General features: G+C 38.7%; 1 protein-coding gene across 3 annotated transcripts in view; it reads right to left on the reverse strand.

The window, feature by feature from the left end:
* Positions 1 to 26,194, reverse strand: part of LOC100877700 (uncharacterized) — a 216,876-nt gene that overhangs the window by 80,975 nt on the left and 109,707 nt on the right. For all 3 annotated transcript variants that reach the window (XM_076534252.1, XM_076534251.1, XM_076534250.1), the window contains exon 3: positions 21,886 to 22,000. In XM_076534252.1, the coding sequence (XP_076390367.1) occupies positions 21,886 to 22,000 (115 nt within the window). The remainder of the gene's footprint in view (positions 1 to 21,885; positions 22,001 to 26,194) is intronic.

A 26,194-nucleotide genomic window follows, 5' to 3' on the forward strand; every position in this document is an offset into this window, starting at 1 on the left:
AGAGAAGAGAGGTGTAACAATAACGTTTGTACACAGAAGCGAAGAATGGCTGAAAAGTATGAAGGCATTCAATTCGATCCGCTTTTATTTTTCGAAAATTGAACTATAATCTCTGTAGATTTAGCGGCTATCGCGAGCCAAAATACGAAGCCGCGGCTCGCCCGAAACAACAAACAGTATCGCGTACAAAAAGCTCGATCAAGCTGGATTTCCGATTCGAGCCGGCCTCTCCTGGGTTCAGTTTTCCATTAGCTGTAAACTGTATTGTTCCGCGGCCGGTATGTCAGCGTTTAACACGATAGAAACTTAATGGCGATCGCGGGTATTAAAATGCAATCGGACGAATTGAAAGCGGACTTTAAACCGATTCTCGGAATTTACTGCGGCCCGTAGGTTTCGGTGTTTTCGACATTGTATTCGACGTGATTTACTGTATCATGAAGTACAAATAAGAAGACACAAGTGTTAAGATGAGTAGAGAGACAGGAAAAGTATGTGTTTAGTGGTCGATAATTTTCATCATGTAGGCGTGAAAGCGTTATGTGGTAGTCAGACAAGTGAATCAAGTCTATTCATGGTTGTACAAATAGTGTATGTACAATGGATGGTAAAATAAGTGGTACATATTCATTAATATGTGGTCAAATAGAGAAACACATTCAAGTAAAATGTCTTTTTGGTGGTCAGACAAGTGGAACAGGTTATTTTGCTGATTTTACTAACAATATGTTTCGAATGAGTTGTTAGATTTAGTAGATTATGTAAAGTGTTTGGTAAGACAAGTAGTGTATGTTTGATGTATAAGAATTTAAATGACATATGCTTTTTGAGTGGTCAGACAAGTAGTAAATTCCATGTGGTAGTCAGACAAGTAGTATATTCCATGTGGTAGTCGGACAAATAGTATATGTCATGTACATAGTCAGACAAGTTGTGTATGACACATAGATAATCAGACAGGTAGTGTATGTTACGTAGAGAGTCATACAAGTAGTGCAAGTAATGCAGGTAGTCAGACAAGTAGAATATTCCAAGTGGTAGTCAAACGAGTAGTGTATGCCAAGTGGTAGTCAGACAAGTAGTATGTGTCGCCTTGATAGTCAGACAAGTAGTATATGTCAAGTGGTAGTCAGACAAGTAGTATATACCACCTTGATAGTCAGACAAGTAGTATATGTCAAGTGGTAGTCAGACAAGTAGTATATACCACCTTGATAGTCAGACAAGTAGTATATGTCAAGTGGTAGTCAGACAAGTAGTATATACCACCTTGATAGTCAGACAAGTAGTATGTGTCACCTTGATAGTCAGACAAGTAGTGTGTGTGTCAAGTGGTAGTCAGACAAGTAGTACATGTCAAGTGGTAGTCAGACAAGTAGAATATGTCACTTGAATAATTATTACACATATCCATTAAAATGTACAGACACAAATAATTCAAATACTATAAATTGAAGTAGGAATACAGCTAACAAAGAATTTCTCTAATAAAATATATAAGCAACACCATTTAACATTTCACCATTATTTTCCCTCAGAACATTGTCACAATTATTTCAATCCAGTTGAAAGTTTACAAAAGTTTCGAAAAATAAAATGCAATTAAATTCCAACGTAGTTCCTTGTACATTAGAAAGGACAGTCCTTTTCAATTTAGAGACGTAAAATCTTCCGCGCGAGAGAAACGCAAGAAAAACGATACTGTAAGTCTAACAAGGGTGAAATGAAATTTTATGCACTGCCATAGTTCGTTGTTACATCATGATATTAAAGGTTTCCAGTTTCCAGACTTTCCCTGGAACTGTTTCCGTGGATTTACGTTACCCGGCAACTTTACCTGTAAGCTTTCCTTCGATAATTATTTGCCAGCGTAGGCGGTTCGATAGTATTTACTTGCCGTACGAAACTTTTTCTAGTGGTTATATTCGGCTCTAGGTTCCTCAATCCCCTAGAAGTTAACTTCGCGATTACCTCTAATCCAGTCTTCCCTTTCACGAAATTTCATCTCAAACTTCCTTCTCCACTTGCCGTTGACCGCTTTCGAACTTCAATTCCGGGATTATTGCATTTCATTCGAATGTCGATTGCTTTCTTTCTCATCTCTTTATCTTCTGCTTCAATCAAATATTTTATGTAATGAAGTATAAGGCAATTTACCCTTTACAATACAGACAAGGAATATTTTATGCACTCAATATAATACGTTTTAGTATAATTCGAAACTTAAATGAGTGGTCAGACAAGTGGTATATATTTCAGGCTTGGTCAGACAAGTAGTGCATGGTAATGACTGGTCAGACAAGTAGTACATGGTCGACAACTGGTCAGACAAGTAGTCAGTGTTCAAGTAACCAATATCTGGCTGGTCAGACAAGTAGTATGTACCAGCTGTTTGGTCAGACAAGTAGTATATTCCAGCTGTTTGGTCAGACAAGTAGTATATACCAACAGTGTGGTCAGACAAGTAGTATATGACCTAAGAGTGGATAGGTAAGCTATATGTTCTGTGGCTGGTCAGACAAGTAGCTTGTAACAACTGATGAGACAAGTCTGCACCTTTCGTCTAGTCAGACAAGTAGTATGTCTCTTCCAAGTGGTCAGACAAGTAGTATGTACCTCCCAAATGGTCAGACAGGTAGTATGTACTTACGAACTTATCAGAGAAGTCTACATCGTTCAACTAGTCAGACAAGTAGTATGCACCTTCCAGCTGGTCAGACAGGTATTATGTCTCTTCCAACTGGTCAGACAAGTAGTCTGTACCTTCCAATTGGTCAGACAAGCAGTATGTACCTTCCAACTGGTCAGACAAGTAGTATGTCCCTTTTAATTGGTCAGACAAGTAGTATATACTTACCAACTCATCAGTCAAATCGACACTGTTCACCTAGTCAGACAAATAGAATGTACCATCCAACTGGTCAAACAAGTAGTATGTACCTTCCAACTGGTCAGACAAGTAGCATGTACCTTCAAACTGGTCAGACAAGTAGTATGCCTCTATCAAGTGGTCAAGCAAGTAGTATGTCCCTCCCAACTCATCAGAAAAGTAGTACGAACCTTCCAGCTAGTCAGACAAGTAGTATAACCCTCACAGTCCGTTTCGCAAGAGAGCAAGTAGTATACCAGACGACTGATCAGACATGTCATCAACCATTGATCAGACATGCAGTATATTTCTTCCCAGCACTTTACACGATACAATATTTGTTCCTCACGAGATAGTAAACAGTTAACGGTCTAACTACACAACCTTTAGAAGTATTTCCGACAAAGAGACGCGATATTAATGTAGTTGAACGTTACAAGAGTACCGCAACAAAGTGCAAGTACACCCTTGATCGATCCCCGGATTTCAGATATGGTGTAACTATATATCTGCGGTATTGAGGTATCCAGGATTCGTGGTAAATGAGATAGAAAGTTAGTGGAGCCTGCAGAAGTTAGGAAACCATCTACAAATTCAAGTTCAAAGGCCCCTCTCACGATTATTACCGGGGGATGCTTAGGTGAATCGATTTTGAATACCCACTACCATTAACGTTACCTATAGTTGCGGTTAATTAATAAAATAAGGACGTTCAACATTAATCGTTCCACTGAACACCGTTTCCATTCTTTCACATTTTTCAACTTGATAAATTACAAAATCTCATTGATTTACATTGAAGTTCCAAAATTCGATGATTACAAAATCTGAAAACTTGAAAATTTCCAAATCCTAAAAATTTCTTACAAAGGTCACATTGTAGCAAGTAATATCACAGTGGATTTTGACCCACATTTGTAAAACCGCCTCTCAAAATCCACCGCTGTATCAATACAACTAAATAACCAACCGCTTCAATTGACAGTTCAATCGTGCTTAACCACAGTCGACACAGAATTATTCAGTTCGAGTTGTACACTCTATATTTTTCATCGTCGTAGTCCAGTGTCGCGTTGTTCCCATGTCAAGCTAATTGAAACGAATCGTGAACGCGAAAAGCCCGACATAACAATTCCCCGCTAGTTTTCGCGGCCATGGTGGTCCCGGGTGTGCGAACAAATCATGTTATAATTCAGCAAATACGGATGGTGCAACGCTGACCGACTAATTTCCGCTGAATTATTGCTGCGATAATTAGACAGAACCATTGAGCTGTCCGAGTTCTCGATTATCAGCGTTGGATATCAGCTTTTAGCCTCGCCGCGTACAGAGAAGTCCGCTAACAAATTTTGATGAAGTTGAGAGAGCTTCGAGCGGATTGCTAGCGGTTTCGTAGTTTCCCATTCGGTTAACTTTCCACGACAAGAAGTTTCGTGAATGACTCTTAGTTTACCGTTTGCTGTGTAACGTGAGGTTACCTCTTTCTACTCGACGATTAGCAATTCCTTTGAACTATAAAATGATCATACATTCACAATCTTTAAACACACAATATTCATTTTTATGACAAAATTAAAAAATAGCAAATTAAGCAAAAAAAATAAGGGTGAAAGATTACAGAAAAATTATTAAAATTCTTCGATGTTAAATTGATCGATACAAGGTAAATTATTTCATATGTGACAAATGTTTGAGTGGTTCTAATTAATTTTCGAGTGGGTGCAAAGTATCAAATGTTCCCTTTTATATTTACATTGAATTTCCGTGGAAATTTGTTGTTGAATAGGTCGTCCTGGAAGGTAAGCAGATTATTCGTATGCAATGGCGCAAACGTGACGCCTGTCAGCGTTGAAATGTGTCTGATTTTCACCGAGCGATTTGAGGAATTGTCTCAGATCCTCTTAGCTGAACGGCGTAACGCGTGAACTGCGATCCGATTTTATCGTCAGCTGAAATGCCGGCAATTTTGAATCATGTTACCTGTTGCATGCACTCGATTTCCTTGTTACTGATATTACGATACAAACAAAATTGATTAGAACTTATTTTATAACCAAAGAAAAAAGTTTTCCCCTTTTCAATTTTTAGTAAATTTGTATAAACAAACATAAATTTAAATTGGTACATTGAGAGCTTCAAATACATCCTTTTCATGTATTTATAAGTTTAAGACTCGTAAAACATTTTTTTTGTAGATCGTTTTTCTGAACTGCGCTATCGCAAGTAGTATAGCTCGGCATAAATCAGACGTATGCGATAAACTTTGAAACCGTGTTCGATTTACTATATCCAGGACGTTGCTTCGCCGTTAAAAATTTTACAACGACTTTACGATGGGGGGAACATGATTATACAATCAGATCGTAATATCTAACGTGCGATTATAGTTTTATTGCTTGATAGCTGCACATTGAATCGCCGATTAAGTTTATTTTCATTCCTGCGTCAATATTTCAGTACGTTACTTTCTACGGAATAATATCCCACTAATTAACTTCATTTTCGAGCTTTACACAATTTGAGTTCATTGTAGTTTTCATAAAAAAATTAGACAGTTACATGTATCTGAATTTGAATTCGAACGTATTTTTTACCTTCATTTATTAGTTCATCCTAACTGTGAAAAATAAATAATACTATTTCAGTTAAAAAATAAGGATCAACAATAAATCTAAATTACTCGTGAACTAAAATAACAATTTAGTAGATGGGAAAAGAAATTGGAGGCGAAGTTAATGGAGGAATCGAGAGCTGAAGTAGGCATCTTCAGATCTTCACATCTTCACCCCAAAGGGATAGTTCTATCCCTGAAATTTCCAGTTAGCAACTTTCCTCGGCTACGGACTATTCGTCTTTATTATGGTCGTTCCTTTTTCTCGATTCGAGCCGGCTATATTGACCGAAGTCGGAGATCTCCTGTGTTCATCCATTTTACAAGTCGGCCGGGCAACATCCTCCGTGTGCCGGAAGATAAGATTCCCCGAAAATTTATCGGGCAGAGGCTCGCCGGTGCACTAACGCGTTCATTTTCGCCGGTTGGGTCGAAGCTTATCGGTTCTCAAGGAAGTTTCGAAGATTCATCGAGGAAAAAAATCTGCCGTCTGTGTCCTGTACCGCCCTGAGGAAAGATTTATCTCACCTTGGATTTCGGTCAGCTTCGAATCCTGCGGGCTAACCTTTTATTTCTACCAACAATTTTATCTTTAGAGAATTCTCCAGAGTATTTTTTATCAAATCTACCTTAATAGCTTGGTCATGATCTAGTTATTGCAGAAATTTTATAGTAATCTCAATTTGAAGCTTGTTAAGTGAGGACTGATATAATCATTATTTGAAGTTGATTATATCCTTAGTTATCGTTAAACATTTATTTCTGACATTCCACAGTTAATCAGACAAGTATTATGTGTCATATGGACTGACCAGATAAGTGGAATGTACTGTACGTCTGATCACATAAGTAGAATACGTTGTACAGCTAGTCAGACAAGTAGTGTGTGCCACATGGACTGACCAGACAACTAGTATATACTACATGGCTGATCAGACAAGTAGGATACGTTTTACAGCTAGTAAGACAAGTAGTATGTGCCACATGGACTGGCCAGACAAGTAGTATGTGCCACATGGACTGATCAGACAACGAGTATATACTACATGGCTGATCAGACAAGTAGGATACGTTCTACAGCTGGTTAGACAAGTATTATGTGATACATAGACTGATCAGACAAGTAGTATATATCAATGACTGGTTGGGCAAGTAGAATATGTTGTAGAGCTAGTCAGACAACTTCTACATGCCAACCAACATGGTCAGACAAGTGGTATGTGCCCCATAGCTGGTCAGACAAGTGGAATATGTTCTACAACTAGTCAGACAAGTAGTGTATGCTATCCAGCATGGTAAGGCAAGTGGTTTATGTCTTGTAGCTGATCAGACGAGTAGTACATGGCACACAACATGGTCAGACAAGTAGTATATGTAGCTGGTCAGACAAGTGGAATATGTTCTATAACTAGTAAGACAAGTAGGTCAAGCTACACAGCATAATCAGACAAGTGGTTTATCCCCTGTAGCTGGTCAGACGAGTAGTACATGGCAGACATGGTCAGACAAGTGGTACATGTAGCTGGTCAGACAAGTGGAATATGTTCTACAATTAGTCAGACAAGTAGTGTATGCTATCCAGCATGGTCAGACAAGTGGTTTATCCCCTGTAGCTGGTCAGACAAGTAGTACATGGCACGCAACATGGTCAGACAAGTGATTTATGCGCTGTAGCTGGTCAGACAAGTGAAATACGTTCTGTAATTAGTCAGACAAGTAGTGTATACTTCATGGGCAGCTACACACGTAACGTATGACAGAAATTCGTACAAATAATTCATTCCAGAGTAAAGTCAATTTCCAGAACCTGTTTGCCATTTTTCAATTGGAAACAAATTCTGGATTGAGTTCAATGTTTGATATTCACTTGTGACAGTACAATTGATAACGAAAATAAAACGGATTGAATGAGAGCAAAATTGAACAAAACTGTTGCACCGTACGAACGAAAAAATAATTTCATTTCTCCGAATATTAAATAAACGTAATGGAAAATGAAAACAACAAAGTTACTGCAATTGCGTCGCTTGTTTACAGCTAGTAGATGAAAAACTAGAGCAGATATCAGTATTTCAAAGAGAAGCTTGTTCCACGGAGGTGTAGGGAAATTACTGAGCGTGCTCCTCGAGAAAGTTAATGTTCCGTCAAAGGAAACGCGGAGAAAGGTCAAACGGAGTGGCGTTCTTTCGAATAAATTCACACGGATTTCATTCAGAGCGTTCGTTCGATGTGAATTACGAAAAGGAATGGAACGTCGTTCGGCTACTAGAATCCGATAAGCTTCGATCGTTCGGTACACATATGCAATTTCGTATTTGCAACCCAGTCGAAGCGTCATGCTAGCCGAAATCGATTTCCGACCGATTCATCTAACGGTTACCTATATACGTACATATATATATTTTTTGTCTCTCTGTCTCGTTCCGTCGCCGATCTGCCCCTCCTCGTTTCACGTCAGATGACAGCCAATTTTTACGCCCGTGACTGCATTTGCAATTCCCATGCGAAACACCCGGCTCTCTTCGCATCTTTGCCCCGTTTCTGAACACGGTCTCCCTGATTCTTTCGAGAATACGTTTCACTTTCTGAAACAACAATCTCCCCATCTAAATCGTTCGAACAGAACACTTTTTCAACGCCGATACTTTCGTTGATGAATTATTCTGCATAATAGAGCCATTTAATTAAAAGTACCCCGAAGCGGGGACAAAAGAAGACAGAAAAACGTCAAGGAATTTCGAACTTTCCGAAGCTTGCGGTGCTTCATTTCATTCGAGATCTCACATTTTCTTGCTAAAGTTCGACGCATTTTTTAAGAAGGTTAATTATCCACATTCGACGAAAGGAAATAAGTACGAATCGTTTATCCTGGTTTATTCCTTCACTCCATTTACTAATTACTCTACAGAGGCTGTCTCATTTAGCGTTTTTGCACGAAACACAACCACGGTTTTAAAAGACCGTCCAGGAGGTGGATTCAGAAAATTCAACGGTAGTAAGGTGTGACTCGTGAAAACATAATTCCAGTTCCTTAAGAAGCAATTAATTCCGCACCCGAAGGAACAATAAAGGACAAGAGGGACAAAGAGAGAGGGGAGCGGCAACCGGGAGAGCGACATTTAAATTAAGTGGCTTCCTCTAAAGTTAGATCAGAGGAAATTTCCCCGTCGCCCGGGCCTTTGTGGGGAACTAGTAACTCGCCGGTGTCGTGGCTTCCGCTATAAAATTTGCAAGAACCTGGCAATTTATGTCTGGTAAACATCTTGCGGTGAAGCGACCCGATGTTATGAACACGTTGATCTTTCGCGATATTGCATATGGTAATGCGATTAATCGTGCACTGCGGCGATGATGTGTACAGCAGGATGAACGGTCCACGCGTTACGGAAAGAGCATTAAAGGATTGAGTCTGCGAATAGACAGTTGAATGGACTTCAAATAAGTCGAAGCTATTGAGGGTCTAGAGTGTTTGAAGAGGTTTAGGGCTCTAGAAAGGGAATCGAACATTAGTATGAGCATCGTGGGAATTTAAGTCGAGACTTGAAACTTAGAGACAAGACCTTGAGAGAACAGGAGATACTTGTATGTGAAAGTGAAGCTTAAGTCCTTGAGCAGAATTAGACTTGAAGAGGTTTAAAGTAAACCTAAGATCTTAGAGTTAATCTTGAAACATAGAGAGTTAACCTAGATACAGATTTGAGAATGTATAGATTGAGGTAGACTGTGGAGCAATCTCAAATCCTGGAGTTAGCCGAGAGATTTGGGGAGCTTATCCTCTAGAGAAGCTATTCAAAATACTACCTGGGAAAAAATATAGGTATTTGTGACAACTTTCTGTGGCGGATTAATTAAGTAGCCCATAACAAAAGGGCGAAATGCGAAGCATTCACCGATTTGAAAAGAGCAGCTTTGGTGGCAACTTAACCCAAATCGAGGTGAAAGTAGGCCTCGACGAGATGGTTCGAACCTATCGATAACGACCCGCAGAGGGGAAAAAGCAAGGTTGTCAACTGATTCGAGGAAAGGAAAAAAGTGTCGTCGGAGAAGGATTGTTGTTCGAGGACCAGGGAAGAGAAATGGGAGAGGGAACAGAAGAGAGGACGAGCTGCCAAGCGCAGGACACGGTTTATTCCGGCGTTCCGTATCGTTAGGGCTCACGTTTCGTCGCACACCGAAGCATACCGAATTACGTGCGAGTCGGCTCGTTGTACGCGGCGAATGTATGTCGCTTGTATTGCCGATGTTCCCTTCAATGGGCTGATACAAAGGGACGCGACACCATATGACGTGTTACGGACTAGTTACGAGCAACCGCCCAATTCGTGTATCGTACACCGCTCCGGCGATAACTCACTTATTGGGCGGTCATTTCTGTAAAATACTGATAATGTCCTTAGTAGTGAGACAAGTGGTATATAACACCCGTCTGATTAATCGTCCATCCGAGACTGGTCAGTTAATGTTCTCTGAAACTGAATAGGCAAGTAGAGAATATGGCTGCTCAGATAACATGGTCTCTGGCTTGTCAGACAAGTGGTATTAACTCTCCAGCTCAGGAGAGTAATATTCTATACAAGCAAGGTGTAGCATTTTGTTTGACAAGTAGTAGTAACTCCCTAACTATTCAGAAGTACATAAGCCACATGAGTGATAAAACAAAAGGTGTACATCACATAGCTAATATGATAAGTAGAAGATACAGCTGGTCAGACGAGTAGTATATGCCCTGAAACCTGTCAGACCAGTAGTATAAGCCATGTAGTTTGTCAGACCAGTAGTATATAGCTTACAGATAGTCAGACAAGTAGTATATACCTCACACCTAGTCAGACAAGTAGTATATGCCCCACAGCTAGTTAGACAAGTAGTATATACCTCAAAGCTAGTCAGACCAGTAGTGTATACCTCATAGCTAGTCAGACAAGCAGTATATACCTCACACCTAGTCAGACAAGTAGTATATGCCCCACAGTTAGTTAGACAAGTAGTATATACCTCAAAGCTAGTCAGACCAGTAGTGTGTACCTCATAGCTAGTAAGAAAAGTAGTATATACCTCACAGCTAGTCAGACAAGTAGTACATACGTCACAGCTAGTCAGACCAGTAGTGTGTACCTCACAGCTAGTAAGACAAGTAGTATATACCTCACAGCTAGTAAGACAAGTAGTATGTACCTCACACCTAGTCAGACAAGTAGTATATGCCCCATAGCTAGTTAGACAAGTAGTATATACCTTATAGTTAGTCAGACCAGTAGTGTGCACCTCACAGCTAGTCAGACAAGTAGTATATACCTCACAGCTAGTCAGACCAGTAGTGTGTGCCCCGAACTAGTCAGACAAGTAGTATATACCTCACAGCCAGCAAGACTAGTAGTGCATACCTTCAACTGGTCAGACCAGTGATGTGTGACTCGACCTAGTCAGCCAAGTAGTACATACCTCATAGCTAGTCAGACCAGTAGTATATACCTCACAGCTAGTCAGACCAGAAATGTGTGCCCCAAACTAGTAAGACAAGTGGTATATTCCTCACAGCCAATCAGACTAGTAGTGCATACCTCCAACTGGTCAGACCAGTAGTATATCCCTCACAGCTTGTCAGACCAGTAGTATCAGCACCATGATTATTTAAAAAAGCTATATTACTGTACATATAAGTGACTACATGTACAATGACTAGGTAGATAAGTAGTATGAATCCGTAATTGGTCAGACAAGTGATTAAACATACGATAGCTACTTAGGCAATTAATATAAACCACATAACTGCTCAGACAAGTGATTGTACATACCATAGCTGGTTAGACAAGTAACGTAAACCACGTAACTGGGTAGACAAGTCATTATGCATCTATAGGTAGTTAGACAAGTAGTATATGGGGCCTTGATGGTTCAGTAATATGTGTCTATAATGAAATCCTGTATGTACAGGATGAGGCAATTTTTGTTCTTGCTACAACAATTAAAGAAGGAAATGTAACTTTTTAAAAATCAGTGGAAATAAAAAAATGTTTAATGATAAATTATGGAGCAATATTGCTGACATTATCAGTGCAACGAGGAAGTTTTCAGTAAGATATATGTATATTATCGCAGAGTAGGATTTTCGTATTAGAATTTATTTTCGGTTTTTAAAGGAAGTTAGTTTTCAGAGAGCCATTCTATAGGGGTCTTACTCCCTCTGGTCGTTTTCCTTCGTTATCGTCGAATGGTTCCCTCGGCTCTTTGTTTTCATTGGTTCGATGTGGGAGCATACTTATTCGAGGGGTTATTACTTAATTGGCACTACATTTGCCAGGAAAATTGAACCGGGCGGATACGAAGTAATCAGATCTCAAAACATTTCGCGTTGAACGACTCGAGTGTCTTAATTACTGAAAATTATTAGCTATCAGCGTGTTTGCAAGGTCTACCAATTGTGTACTACGTTTCTGTGTTATTGTTCTCGTATCGTTTTTAATCGGGGTCCATCAGGATTATATTACGAAACGCCTTTGTTTCGCGATACAATTACCCATAAATAACATTTGTATCCTCAGGCCGTGTACTGACGTCCAATTCCTTTCGCAATATATAATGTCGTTTCGTAAGGAATTGCTCGAATGTGCCATTATAATAAATTGTCCGAGTGTAGAAATCGATGAATTTGGGAAACCAACAGCGCTATACTAATGTGATTGTCGTTTAGGGCACTCGAAACTGCTATAAATCGCTTCTGGAAAGTCTGCCGTTTACGACACTTGGTGAACTGTGAAAATCGAGCTCGGAACGACTCTACAAACAATCGTTTCACCTCTTTCGATATCTTCGTACGGTACATTAAATATTTAATGGGAAATTCCTTTTTTAACGTTGGAACCTAATACCAGCAACAAATATCACGAACCCGTTTATACGGCAGAAACATCGAACGCAGGAAATACTTGTTTGAAGATTGCCTTCCGCGCGGATGATTTCGTATTTAATGCAAGCAATTACAGCGAACGCAGACATAATTACTGCGCATCGAACATAATTAGGGCAATCGGTGAAATTAGTATTCTTCCGACGTTATGACACCGCCGAATGATTTAGAAATGACCCGTTTCCCAGTCGATAATTATCATCGCGCAGTTAACGTGTGTTTGGAACAGGTTAGAAGTTTGCTGACGTTTCTATCAGAGTTTACATTCGAATAGGTGACGTCAAACTTGCGCAGCGGCTTTGATAAAGTTTATCCAACCGGTGGACAGAGAAAGCTATCTACGAGAAAGCGTGGAGTTAGGACTCAAATTGTAGCTGACAACTGCAAACCTTTGAAAAGTTTCCACCATAATTGCTTCGTGTGACAAGTTATCGATTAGCCGGCTACTATAGTCAACAAAGCATCCACAACTATTCTCGTTTATCTCGCGATGACACGAGGCAATTTATATTGTACAACAGACTACACTTTCGAATAAGAGAATATGGTGTTTAACTTTGTTAAAGTAATCAACGGAGGATCAATACGCTTCGTACTCTCTGCTCGTCTGACCATAGCCTGACCTCTTCCACTTCACTGGCCATGCACACAGTTTCCTGTGCATTCCGCGACGGTTTATCTAATTTCATATTGAAGTTTCAAGATCCTGTACGGATAGAAATATCATACCTATTTGAGCACATAAATAGTTGTCTGATCACTTATCACTTATTCTACTTCTCTAATCACGTACGACTTATTCCAATTGTCTGACTACCTACGGTTTACCTTACTAGTCTGAGCACATATAGTCTCTTCTACTTGTCTGATCACATACAGTACACACTACTTGTCTGACCACATACAGTGTATTCTATTTTTCTGACCACATACAGTGTACTCTACTTGTCGGACAACATACAGTGTACTCTACTTGTCTGACCACATACAGTTTATTCTACTTGTCCGACCACATACAGTGTACTCTACTTGTCTGACCACATACAGTGTACTCTACTTGTCTGACCAATTATAGTGTATTCTACTTTTCTGACTACCTAAGCTTATTCTACTTGTTCGACCATCTACAATGTATTCTACCTATTTAATCTTCTTAAAGCTCCTACTTTACTGGTTTAACCACCTGTTATTCTACTTGTCTCACAAAATGAAGATCATATTCTACTTGTCTGACTAGTGAGATTGTCTTTTGCTTATTTTGGCCATTGTTTCACTCGCCTAATGAACTCGTGTGCTCCCTATGCATGCTAGTAGCATAAACAGGAGTTAATAATAGATTCTAATTAATTTCGACTGAACTATCCGCTGCAAACATTTCAGCTATCAAATTTAAAATACGTAATCTAGTATTATTACAGATTGCAATGATCATAGCGCTATTACCATTAATATTCATGGGTTCAACAAGGGTTTATATTTGCGGGCTGTTATCGATATTTTCATTGCTCATCCGTTCGAAACTAGTACATTAATAATACAAATACAATATGTACTGATCACAGTTATGTACACTGAACGATTAGTAATTATATTCGTTTAGAATATGAACACGACTGACCAAAATTACAGGGAAAAAAGGAAGCGATGAGCGATGAAGTTTCCGTTAAAGTTCTCTCAGCACGAGGACCACAATAAAAGCGAAATAAAAATACTTAACGGAGGTCCCGGCTTAGATTTATGAACAAAGTTCTGAGTCAGTGTCGCGGCGACTTGCAGAGAGTCCGACACAGGCTATCGTTTGATCAAGATTAATGACGATATCCTCCAGCCAAGTAATTTCAGCCATCGAGTCGAGTTGACGTTCGCTAGGCCGGCCTTGTTTTGCTTACGGTACATTTATTCGACATTAGTGATACACGATTTAACTTCGTCGCTTCTCGCTTCGTTTTCATAACCCCTTGTCTGCCTAATTCAACCCCCTTTTACGTGATTTATGATAACATCGACAGGAAGAGGACAAACGACCCTTCTGGTACGTTTCTTTGATAAGAATTTCGGTTTCAAACAAAAAATTATTTTCATAACGAAAATATTGATAAAATGATTCATTCAGTTTGGGGACTATTTTGTAAATATGAGGGAAACAATTACGAGTACAAATTGAGAAACAAATTGAAATAATATTGTATTGCAGTTTCAATTTTTCGCACGCAATTATGACGGGAATGTTAACAATTTGTGTGCAGCGAACCGCGAAGTTTTTATAAATATAAAATGGACGTTCGTTTTCAAATTATTCATGAAAAAGAAGATTACTCGTACAGATTTATGGTATCCGTAATTGTAGCATGGCGTTCGGAGCGTCGGAGGCACGCACAGATATTTTATCACATTAATGTTGCAACAGAAGCTTTATTGGAACTTTTTTTCTGCGAGGAACAACGCATTCTATTGCAGCCACGGTAAATTTGTTATGTAAAGCGGTCGACGTGGCTTGTGGATTTACTGGTAAACGTATTTTCTCTGAAAGGCGTACCAGAAAGGTTATAAAAAGAGAACGCATGTTCCCTGTAATATATTACTGTTTTACTTTATGAGAAGCGTTCTTTGTTTCCTGAAAAACTGCAGATTCTTCAATACAGTCTTTTGCAATCTGTTTTATCAATATCACCTCGGTTACAATTATAAAATTCACAGTTCGTACTTTCAAAAGGAGAACAACTGTGTAATCAGAAATTTTATAAAAACACTTGTGAAAATGATCGATTTATCAAATGATTGTGTACTGAAGTTCTTCATGAAATTTGTATTCAAGGTTTTAAAAGTTTGAAAACAGAGTTCCGCCGGATTTGAACATCGCAGAAAATGATTACACAGCCACAAGAGTACAGGCAAAGGGCTGATAATGGTAATTAATTGTTCCCTAGGTTGCCACGAGAGTTGGCAATTTCATCGACTTTCCGGCTGCGGAGACGCTGGAAACTTGGCGTAAAAATTAAAAGCAGACAATTCCGATGAAAGATTGTTCGAAAGCTGTAACTAAGGAGGCAAGAAAAGCGGTCATAAATTCTAATAAAATCTTTCTCATCCGCTCTGCGCTTTCCCCGTAATTAAATTAAAACTTTTCGACTCTGTCATTGTTCGGACTTCAGAAATTATTTAAATTTTTGAAATCACCATTTTCAAGATTCGATAGGGAGAATGTATTATTTATGTTTAATTTTCGCGAGGGATTTCCGGGAACGATTGAAAAATTCAGGATAAAAAAGTTTTATCCAGTGCTTTCGCAGGTTTTTCGGTAAATTAAATATTTTCCCGGACTGCGACCGGAACGTTCCCTTTTCGTGTACGTGAAAGGATTTTTGGTGGAAACGGGTCGGCGATGAATTATTGACGGGTCTGTGGTCGACTTCGTCTCGTTGGCAATGTAATTTATAGGACCTGCACGAACCCTTAGCAGGGCTTGTAATAACGAGTGGAGCAGGAGATCGAATATTCTTGTGTAAAATGTCACCAACAGCTGAAAAATATCGCGAATCCGTCGGCAACAAACGTAAGTGGTCAATTATGGGGGAAAAATGATCGAAAAATATCTGTATTTGATCAATGGATACTTCAACCTTTTTATCTCTATCATTCCAACCTCATCAAATTTATATAAAAAATTTTACAATTTTATTTTGCTACTTTGCAATTTTATTTTGCTACCTTACGATTTTATTTACCAAATTTGCAATTTTATTTTGCAACTTTGTAACTTTATTTTGCACGTTACAAATTTGTAATTTTATTTTCACTTTTCAATTTTATTTAGCAGTTTTGCAATTTTATTAGGCAACTTTGCAATTTTATTTAGCTGCTTTCCAATTTTATTTTGTAAGTTTGCTATTTTGTTTTGCACTTTGCATTTTTAATTACCAGCTTTGCAATTTTATTCTGCATGTTTGCTATTTTATTTGGCACATTACAATTTTATTTAGCACTTTGTAATTTTATTTTGCAACTTTGTAATTTTATTTTATAAGTTTGCTATTTTATTTTGCAACTTTGTAATTTTATTTTGTAAGTTTGCTATTTTATTTTGCAACTTTGTAACTTTATTTTGTAAGTTTGTTATTTTGTTTTGCACTTTGCAATTTTATTTAGCAGCTTCCCAATTTTATTTTACAACTTTGCATTTTTAATTACCAGCTTTGCAATTTTATTCTTGTAAGTCTGCTATTTTATTTGGCACTTTGCAATTTTATTTTAAAACTTTGCAATTTTATTTAACAACTTTGCAATTTTATTTTGTACTTTGCAATTTTACTTTGCACTTTGTTATTTTATTTGGTAAGTTTGTTATTTTATTTTGCACTTTGTAATTTTATTTGGTAAGTTTGCTATTTTATTTTGCAGCTTTGTGATTTCATTTTATAAGTTTGCTATTTTATTTTGCAACTTTGTAATTTTATTTTGTAAATTTGCTATTTTATTTTGTAACTTTGTAATTTCATTTTGCAAGTTTGCTATTTTATTTTGCAACTTTGTAATTTCATTATGTAAGTTTGCTATTTTATTTTGCAACTTTGTAATTTTATTTTACAACATTGTAATTTTATTTTGTGTGTTTGCTATTTTATTTTGCATCTTTGTCATTTTATTTTGTACTTTGCAATTTTGTAATTTTACATTTAGGCTCATTTTTCAACTTCATAAAAATTTCAATTAAAAAAAGCTATTCATTCAGCCAATTTCTTAGAAAAATAATTTTCGAAGTTAAACGTTTTCAAAATTGTACATTACTCGAATGTTCAATTGCTTGAATATTTAAAATTATCCAAAAAGAAACGTTTGATCACCCACAAAAATATTATTTCTATAACTCAAGCAAAATATTTCACCGTTCAATAAAATGTGACTTAATAAAATTTAATAAAATTTAATGAAACTCGAGAGAATTGTAAATGTACGAAGTGGCTTTGTGAAAATCAGCTTTATAGCTTAAAGACATTTTATCTAGAGAGAAAAGATTGCTCGTGCAGAAGATAAATGCGACTAAGGAGTCGACAGAATTTTTCTTATTTTGCAATAATACCAGACGACGTTGAATATATGGAAGAGACTTATTGTCTTTCTAAAGATTTTAGAGACCCTAATACCCCAGCAACAAAGAAATATTACACGAGGAAAATAATGATCGATCGGAATACCGTTCTGTACGGAGACTTGTTCCGAACGTCAATTAATAATGAAATACAAAATGAAGGTCGATGGTGAACCATTAGATGGGCGCTGTTAACTTTCTCCGATAATTAAGTGCATGATCGTGTACTTTATGAAAACTTCCAAACAATCTACCTCCTGAATTAAATTCCTACCATTTGTCTCTAGCTTGAAATTTTCCAAATTTTTCATATTAAAATGTTCAGAGTGAAATTTTATAAAATTATATTATACTGTTTGACTCATAATAATTATTAAAATTATGATTTTTGTTCAAATATCAGACATGTAACTTAGTAATAATTTGAGATTACAAAAAAAAATATAAGTTCAAATATCCACGAAAAATTTAGTGATATTTCGCGTTCATTGAACCCAGAAATTTCCAAGTGTGACGGAAAAAAAGGGCAGACGAGAGAAGAAGGGATATTCGAGAGATTCAGGGTGCAATGACCAAGGGGGTGAAATAACGGCCAGGGCGATTTCCAATCTTTGTAGCCGAAAATCGTCCTTGATCCCTGCACGGAAAAAGAAGCACGAGCTCATAGAAGCTCGAAAACTTCTTCGTTCCAGACCACGAACAGGAGAAAGAAGAAGAAAAGGAGAAGGGGTGGGATTACAGGCAAAATACGTCGAAACGAAATCCTTTCATCCCTTAATGCCGATTTCCCTCGCTAACGGACTATCGCGTGGTTTTAACCTGACACGGAGGATCAAACGTTTTCAGAAATAATCAGAAAAATTGCGGGGAATCTATAGAATTTGAGACACTTAAGTTAAAGGGTAGTTCGGCTCGTAAAAATGTATCGAAAAGCCTGTTAAAACTGGAGAAATTTTATCTAGGGTGTTTCATTACTATATGGAATTTTTATGTTTACGATACTCGATCATAAATTTATTTAAACCGTCATAGATACACTTTTACGAGCACACGGTTTGGCAAACTGTTATCGAAAATGCATGGTCTTATAAAAGCAGGCGTACACGACAGGGAATTTTTCACGTAAACGTTAAAAAATTGTTCCAGTCAACGACGCTAAACACAGTCACCATTTTGGTTGCGCTATTTCCACGGTTTTACGCCGGCAAGAATAAACCACCCTCGAGAGGATAAAGACACGACGGTTCAGCTGCACTAGGAAGAAGTCGGAAAGTGAGCTCGATGAAGCAGCCAGCAGGGGACAGAAGAGAGACGGCGAAAAAGAAAGAGAAGATAACAGCGCAGAAATGCGGCAGAGAAATAGATTATGGCCTGCGGCCGCAAGAGGAACTCCGTTATTCCACGAGGAAAAGCAGATTACAAGATGTATCATCGCCGAAGCTTGCCAAGACTTTATGGGTATGTAACTGCTGCCATGATCGATTCGCTAATACTATGATAACATACTATAATATCATCCATTTAAATTTCATACTTATAAAAAAACCTTTATGGACTAAAAATAATTACCTCATCAAATATTTACGAAATTAATTTACGGTGCATGACTTTGCTATTTTTGCGGCTGGAAGATACTGCATACTGTTGAGATGCCCCGGGATATTTTCCACGGGCTTTCCGGGCAACGGTGTTTTTCCAAAAACGTCTAAAAAAAATATCGGATACGTCCATGAATTCGATCCGTTGCATCGCCAGTGAAAAAGTTACTCATTGTTCGAACCAGCAGTTTTATAATCCACTACTCGATAACTGAAGCTGCAATGTATGAAATGTTGAATAACGTTGTGCAAGATTTAGAATGGTTTATGTCTTTGATTTTTCGGAGTCAGCTTTATGGTGTACGTTAAAACGAGCTTCTTTCTTCATATATAAATCATAATTGCTGCAGGGCAGTAGAATATGCAGCTACATGGTCAGACAGACAGTATCTATCATAGAAACAGTCAAACTAGTAGTATGTGTATCCTAAGTAACGAGACAAGTAGTATAAGTATATGTAGATAACCAGACAAGTAGATATTCCATATAGTAAGACAAGGTGAAAGGTCAGACAAGTAGTATGTACCTTAATTCGCCAGACAAGTAGTATAAGCACCTTAAAGAACCAGACAAGTAGATCTTCTATATAATAAGACAAGGGGTATACCTATACTGAATGGTAAGACAAATAGTATGTGTCACCACATTAAGTCAGACAAGTAGTATATACCCTGACTGTTCAGACAAGTAGTATAAGCACCCTTGATGGTCAGACAAGTAGATCTTGCATGTAGTCGGACAAGTGATATATGTATGGTGTGTGGTCAGACAAGTGGTATATGTCACTACAGAAAGTCACAAAAGTATGTACCCTCATTGACCAGACAAGTAGTATGTACCTTGACTGACAAGACAAGTAGTATGTACTCCGATTGAGCAGACAAGTAGTATGTATCTTCACTGACCAGACAAGTAGTTTGTACCGTCACTGACCAGATAAGTAGTATGTACCTTGACTGACCAGACAAATAGTATATACCATCATTGACCAGACAAGTAGTATGTACCCTGACTGACCAGACGAGTAGTATACACCCTGATTGACCAGACAAGTAGTATATATCCTGACTGACCAGACAAGTAATATGTACCCTGACTGACCAGACAAGTAGTATGTATCCCCATTGATCAGACAAGTAGTAAGTCCCCTGAATAATCAGACAAGTAGATTCTCTACGTAGTCAGACAAGTGACACGCCACCTATTGGTGGTCAGACAAGTAGAATGTGATCGTAGCTTAACAGAGAAGTTGTGCAGCGGTGAAAAGTAGATTCAAAATAACTTCTGTTGTCATTTACGCTTGCCACAGCATACCCTTAACTTGTCACACCGAGTCTATTCAACAACGCTGAAACAATAGGGGTTGGTAGTCGGTTTTGTTGCCAACGAATGAAGTGTCTCTTAATAATGGACTGCTTGAACGACTTGGTTAAGGACATAACTCTGAAAGTGACCGAGAAGAAGAAGAAGAAGGAAAGTAGGATGATCGTCTTTTGGACGTTGATGCCAACAGATCGCGGGGGTTGGTAGCGAACCGGAAAACGGAAACTGGCAAGCGAGACAGGGACTCACAAGGAGAGTTGCCTTTGTTCTTGGCTGGCGTTTTGTTTCAGGATTACGAGCTTATGAAGTATTCGCGTTTATCTGCGACAATTACATGCCCGGGGGGCGAAACGGGGCGAGACGAGGGTGCGAGCCAACTGGAGCGAGACAACCGAAAGCGGGACTGGTGTCTGTTAATCCACGAGCGGTTCTGCTGATTTCGAATTAATTATCGCGTTTAACTGCTGCTCATGTTTAATTCCTATCAGCACTTCTGGCTATTTTTGCTGTAAACAACGTACTGAGATTTGCTTGTCCAGTCTTCTCGAATTACGTTGCAGATTCATCAACATTCCAGTACAGATAATTCGATTACAACCCCTTGTTGACTGAAGGTTCAGAGAAATCGAATTGTGTGTTTGAAAATAAATTTTAAAGCAAGACTTTAATTGACTATTTAACGTCGTTAATGTAACGCAATTGGTGCAAAGAAAACGAAGAAAAGAAAAATTAAAGCGTTTAAACGTCTTAATATCTGTTAGATGAATGTAATTCTGTTAACAAGAAGAAGCCCGTCGTCTGTAATTTAATTAGAGACACGCTTTATAATTCGGTTGTAGCATAATTACACGATTAAAGGCGAAGGAGAAAGAATAAGGGGAAAGTAATTTGAAGGGTATGGAACTGAAATTTCGAATTCACCCAGCTAACATCGAACATAGCGGGCCAGTTTCTAATTAGATGCTTCGTGTTCCCAGCGATGTCTTCCAATTTACATTTAATTAAATCTATTCAATCTTCCGGTGTTTTCGTCATATCACGTACAAAACCGGTTATCTCTTCCCTCACGTTTTCTATTACCAGCGAAATCATGTTAAATTAAACTGGATCACTCCACTTTCATCGCATTTCCCTAATGTTTATGCTGTTACCTCCCGATCAATTTTAATCCACCGTTCTTATTTTAGCTTCCGTATTGCAACGCGTTTACTATAATAGCGATGCATCATTATCAAGACGTGCACGATGTCTAAATAAAGCTCCGCTTAATCATTTTCCAATGCACTTCACCCGTAAGAATCCTACCCTCGATAGCAGTGCAAGCCTGAAAAATGCGGTTACTATTTAAAGAGGGTACGCGCTTATAACCGACAATGGCCAAAGGGTTGATGTAATCCTAATAAAAATACACCGTCGACGTAAAGCGATTAATAATAAACCTGTTACCGATAAACTAATAATAAATGCATGATTTAGGTCGATCAACTCACCGCATTTTCGATATCACCGTGGGTGTGAATTCCAGTTGACGGAATCCTAACTCTTGCGGTCTCACGTCATCCAGGCTACTGTACCTGATGTACGTGCAGGGTGGCGTGGATATACCTGAAACAGAAAATAGTAAGTTGGTTAGTAGGTGGGACAATTATTTTTAATATGCTTTGTCGCGCTGCGTTACAATATTCTGCTTACGCAACTGCTAGCTGAACTGTCTCATTCCACTCGTCTGACCACCTTCAGTTCATTAGACTTCTTGGAATACATTCACTTTATTTTATTTGTTTGACTTTTTATAGTTCGTTCTATTTCCCTCATCACCTATCGCCTATTCTACTTGTCTGACTATCTATGGTTCTTCTACTCGTCTGACCAGCTACCACTTATTCTACTGGTTTGACTGCCTACAGTTCTTCTACTTGTCTGACCACCTACCACTTATTCTACTTGTCTGACTATCTACGGTTCTTCTACTTGTCTGACCACCTACCACTTATTCTACATGTCTGACTGCCTATAGTTCTTCTACTTGTCTGGCCACCTATCACTTATTCTACTTGTCTGACTGCCTACAGTTCTTCTACTTGTCTGACCACCTACCACTTATTCTACTTGTCTGACTGGCTACAGCGTATTCTACTTGGATCACCACCTACTACTGATTCTACTTGGGTCACCACCTATTACTGATTCTACTTGTCTGACCACCTACTACTGATTCTACTTGTCTGACCACCTACTACTGATTCTTCTTGTCTGACCACCCATCACTGATTCCACTCGCCTGACTACCTGTGGCTTGTTCTACTGCTTTGACTGCCTATAGCTTATTCTACTTGGCAGACCACCTACCACTTATTCTACTTGGCTGACCACCTACACTTATTCTACTTGTCTGACCACCCACTACTGATTCAATTGATCTAACCGCCTACTACTGATTCTACTTGTCTGACCATTTACTACTGATTCTACTCGCCTAGCTATCTATAGCTTGTTCTACTGGTCTGACTACCTATAGCTTATTCTACTCGTCTGACTACATACGGCTTATTCTACTTGCCTGATCACCTACAATTTTTTGCACCTGCCTGATCACCTTACAACTGTTGCTTTACTAGTTTAACCACTTACAATCCTATTACTCTACATGTCTGACCACATGCAGATCTTATTCTACTTGTCTGACCAGACACACTTCCTATGTTGCTTCAGGAGCAAACGAAAGTTCTTTCTTTTTATTTCGATCATTGTCTTGATTGCCTAAGTAACTTGTCTGCCTGTCTACAATGCCTAAGATACTTGATTGAACTTCAAACTTATAAATTTGTTATAAATTTGATGTCACACTCAACCTCTTATATATTTTCAGTAAATTTTTGCATAAAACACAGGATAACGATTATCTTCACACGTGTATACTACGAGCAAGTTCTCTTTCACGCTTCAAGAAAATCAAAGCAACCATAATTTCGATTTTCAGTCTCATGGTCGACGGCTTCGAATCGCCCGTCACTCAACAGGTCGCGTACGCTTCAAGATTATGAACCGTATCTCCGTGAAACGCTATCTCTTTGTCTCCTCGCAATTCCGATTGGGGCAGATCGGCTAACTTCGTATTTAAATCATGTTCCACGGCATGAAATCGATCATCGGCCCGTTTTGGAGTTCTGCCGGACCCGGCTTTGTTCGCTGGAAGCGCGGCGAAAGGGTGGCGCTCGAATAACGAGCCAACTGCGTTAACGTCGAAAAATCAATAGGGTCGCGTACATTCCTCATAAATAAATATGAATATCTCCCCATGAACGAGTATCGAACGTAAATTTATTATAACCACGACTGTACGAGGCTTCAAAATCGAAACGATCGATTCAAATTTCGGCTATGGATGATACACGCGCGTTCACGACTCGACGCTATGAACTTGTAAACGGTTTGTAGCTCGATTTTCTTCCATCGTAGACCTTCGTACGAATAATCGCTCGATAGGAACGTCTTACAGAACTCTTGACGACCGTCTTACAGGAGAAATAATTAACAAAGGGAATTTGAAAGACAAGCACAACGGGGCCTCGCAGTGCAGTTTAATCTTCCTGGAACTTCGTTATGAATTAAATAAAGCCTCCCTTAAACAAAGAAACGTTAATGAGCAAAAGCTACGACAATGAGAGGGCAAAGAACAACTGCGACAAATTAAGAACAAAGAACAACTGCGATGATAAAGTTCGTTGCAAAAATACGCGTTCTTGAAACACCGAATTTGTTTCCTATCAAACCTTCTTCCAAGAACGTTGACAGTTTTTAAAGTTCTCCCGAAGGGAACAGAGGGTTGTGAAATAAGGGTGTTCGCAGAAGTCAAATTTCCGTATCGCGAAACGACAGGGATAAGCTGACGATCGTTCGGGGGGATGAAACGGTAACTTCGAGTCGACGAGTTTCGAAAGCGCTTGCAGCACTTTTTAACCCCAGAGGCTTCAAAATGCGAAACCGCACTTTAAATCCTACAAGTCCTGTTTGAGATGATCAGACAAGTAAAATAAGTTGGTCAGATGAGTTTTACATTCTTGAGGGAGCAATAAAAAATATTTCCGTGTCTGACTTATGATTTACCTTAACTACTGAAAATAGATTCTTGACGTTGCTATACGATTTTTTCACCTTGTACCATTTTCTGGGTATTAATTTTTGTAAAATAGAATGTTTTTTGAGGATTTTTTGCCGAAAACAAGGAAGTTAACTTTTCAACCTGCCTCGCACCTGGTGCGAAAGTGCCTCATCGATTTTATAATCTCCATGCCCCCTTTTCCGTCTCCCGCCCTTCACAGGCTATTACCTCTTCCGCCTCCCCGTCCCTGATAACTCTCTGTCCCGAAATTATCTCCTTCTCTCTCCCTTCCTCTCTCTCGCTCTTTCTCCTGCTCGCTCTTTTTTTTCCGAGCCGTATTATGTTCCGCTGATTCGCGGTTAATGAGACGAGAACAGACCCGTGAGACTATTCTGTATAAACCGACACTGGTCGGGTATTATGGGTAAAAAAAAGAAAATGAAGAATTCCGCTTGCCTTGCAACACTTTGCCGAGAGTTTCGAGGACGAGGCGTCCAGGTGAGCGCTGCGAGGACGAGCAGTGATAAATTCTCGTTTAATCGTTTCGCGCTTTAGAACTTTGCCGAATCTGCTTACTTGCTGCTTTAATGATTGATGCGAACACTTCTTACGGTACACTGAATTCTTTTAATTGCTTCGAAGGGTAAAAGCTCCTGCAGTCGCGCAACTTTATTTTGTTGAGTGTTTTTTGAACTTTTATTAAACTCGCATCACGATCGGAAGGTACTGTGATCCGGTGCTCTGGGACTTTCAAAAGCTCGGGTATTAGGTCCATATCTATTCGAGTCGGAAATGCAAAAGCCCTAAATCAAAATGCAGTGTTGTGTTGTAAAATATTTATAATTTTATACCTCGAAATATACACATTTATTAACAACTAATGCAACTTATCTTTACATAATAATACAAGCAATCATCTCAAAATACCATCAGTAATTTAATTTAAAAATTTTACATCAAGATTGAAATATTTTTCCATTTTTCCTGAAACCACCCACATAACGCAAACGCTTAATAAAATATGAAATTAATGTATCGAATAGTCAGTTAAAATGTCGAACTTCAGAATCGTGTTCAGCAGATAACCTTGCAGCATCGAAAATATACGCAGTTAAATATTCATGTCATTCTTCGAGGGTTACAGTAAACCCAATAAACTTCTCTGTTTCCTTTGACGCAGGGACCGAACGGTCGGCCCTGAGTTTGCATGAGCTTCTATCTATTTATTCATCAATCTACGTCTACCAGTGACCTTGCCTATTTACTCCTCGTTAATGTTTCACGCTCGACGCGACCGTATCCCTAACTTTGCAGCCTTTGCTACGTTCGTCCTTGAACTCGAGTGCTCTTCAACGTCGATTGCCTCGTGCAGACTTAAAATCGTTCAAATGCACACTCGGTTGTAGGAAATTTACCTTCTGCGAGGCTTCGAGGGAAACTTTTAGGTAACTTTATTCATTGCGAAACTGTGTCGTAGCAGCTCAGTTTTTGTAAGAAAACATTTAGTAAGAAGATTCTGAATAGCTATCGAGAGCAATTGATAACTTTTATTAAGAGATACGATTATTTGAAGGTCAATAGTAAGATTATTATTGATTTTAGAACTTAAATTTGACGCACTGCAAATTTGACGCACTGCAAGTTTGACGCACCGCAAGATCAACGCGCCATGAATTCGATGCACCGAAAGCTTAGCG

The sequence above is a fragment of the Megachile rotundata genome, chromosome 8 (genome assembly GCF_050947335.1).
Source record: "Megachile rotundata isolate GNS110a chromosome 8, iyMegRotu1, whole genome shotgun sequence".
NCBI classification, from domain to species: domain Eukaryota; kingdom Metazoa; phylum Arthropoda; class Insecta; order Hymenoptera; family Megachilidae; genus Megachile; species Megachile rotundata.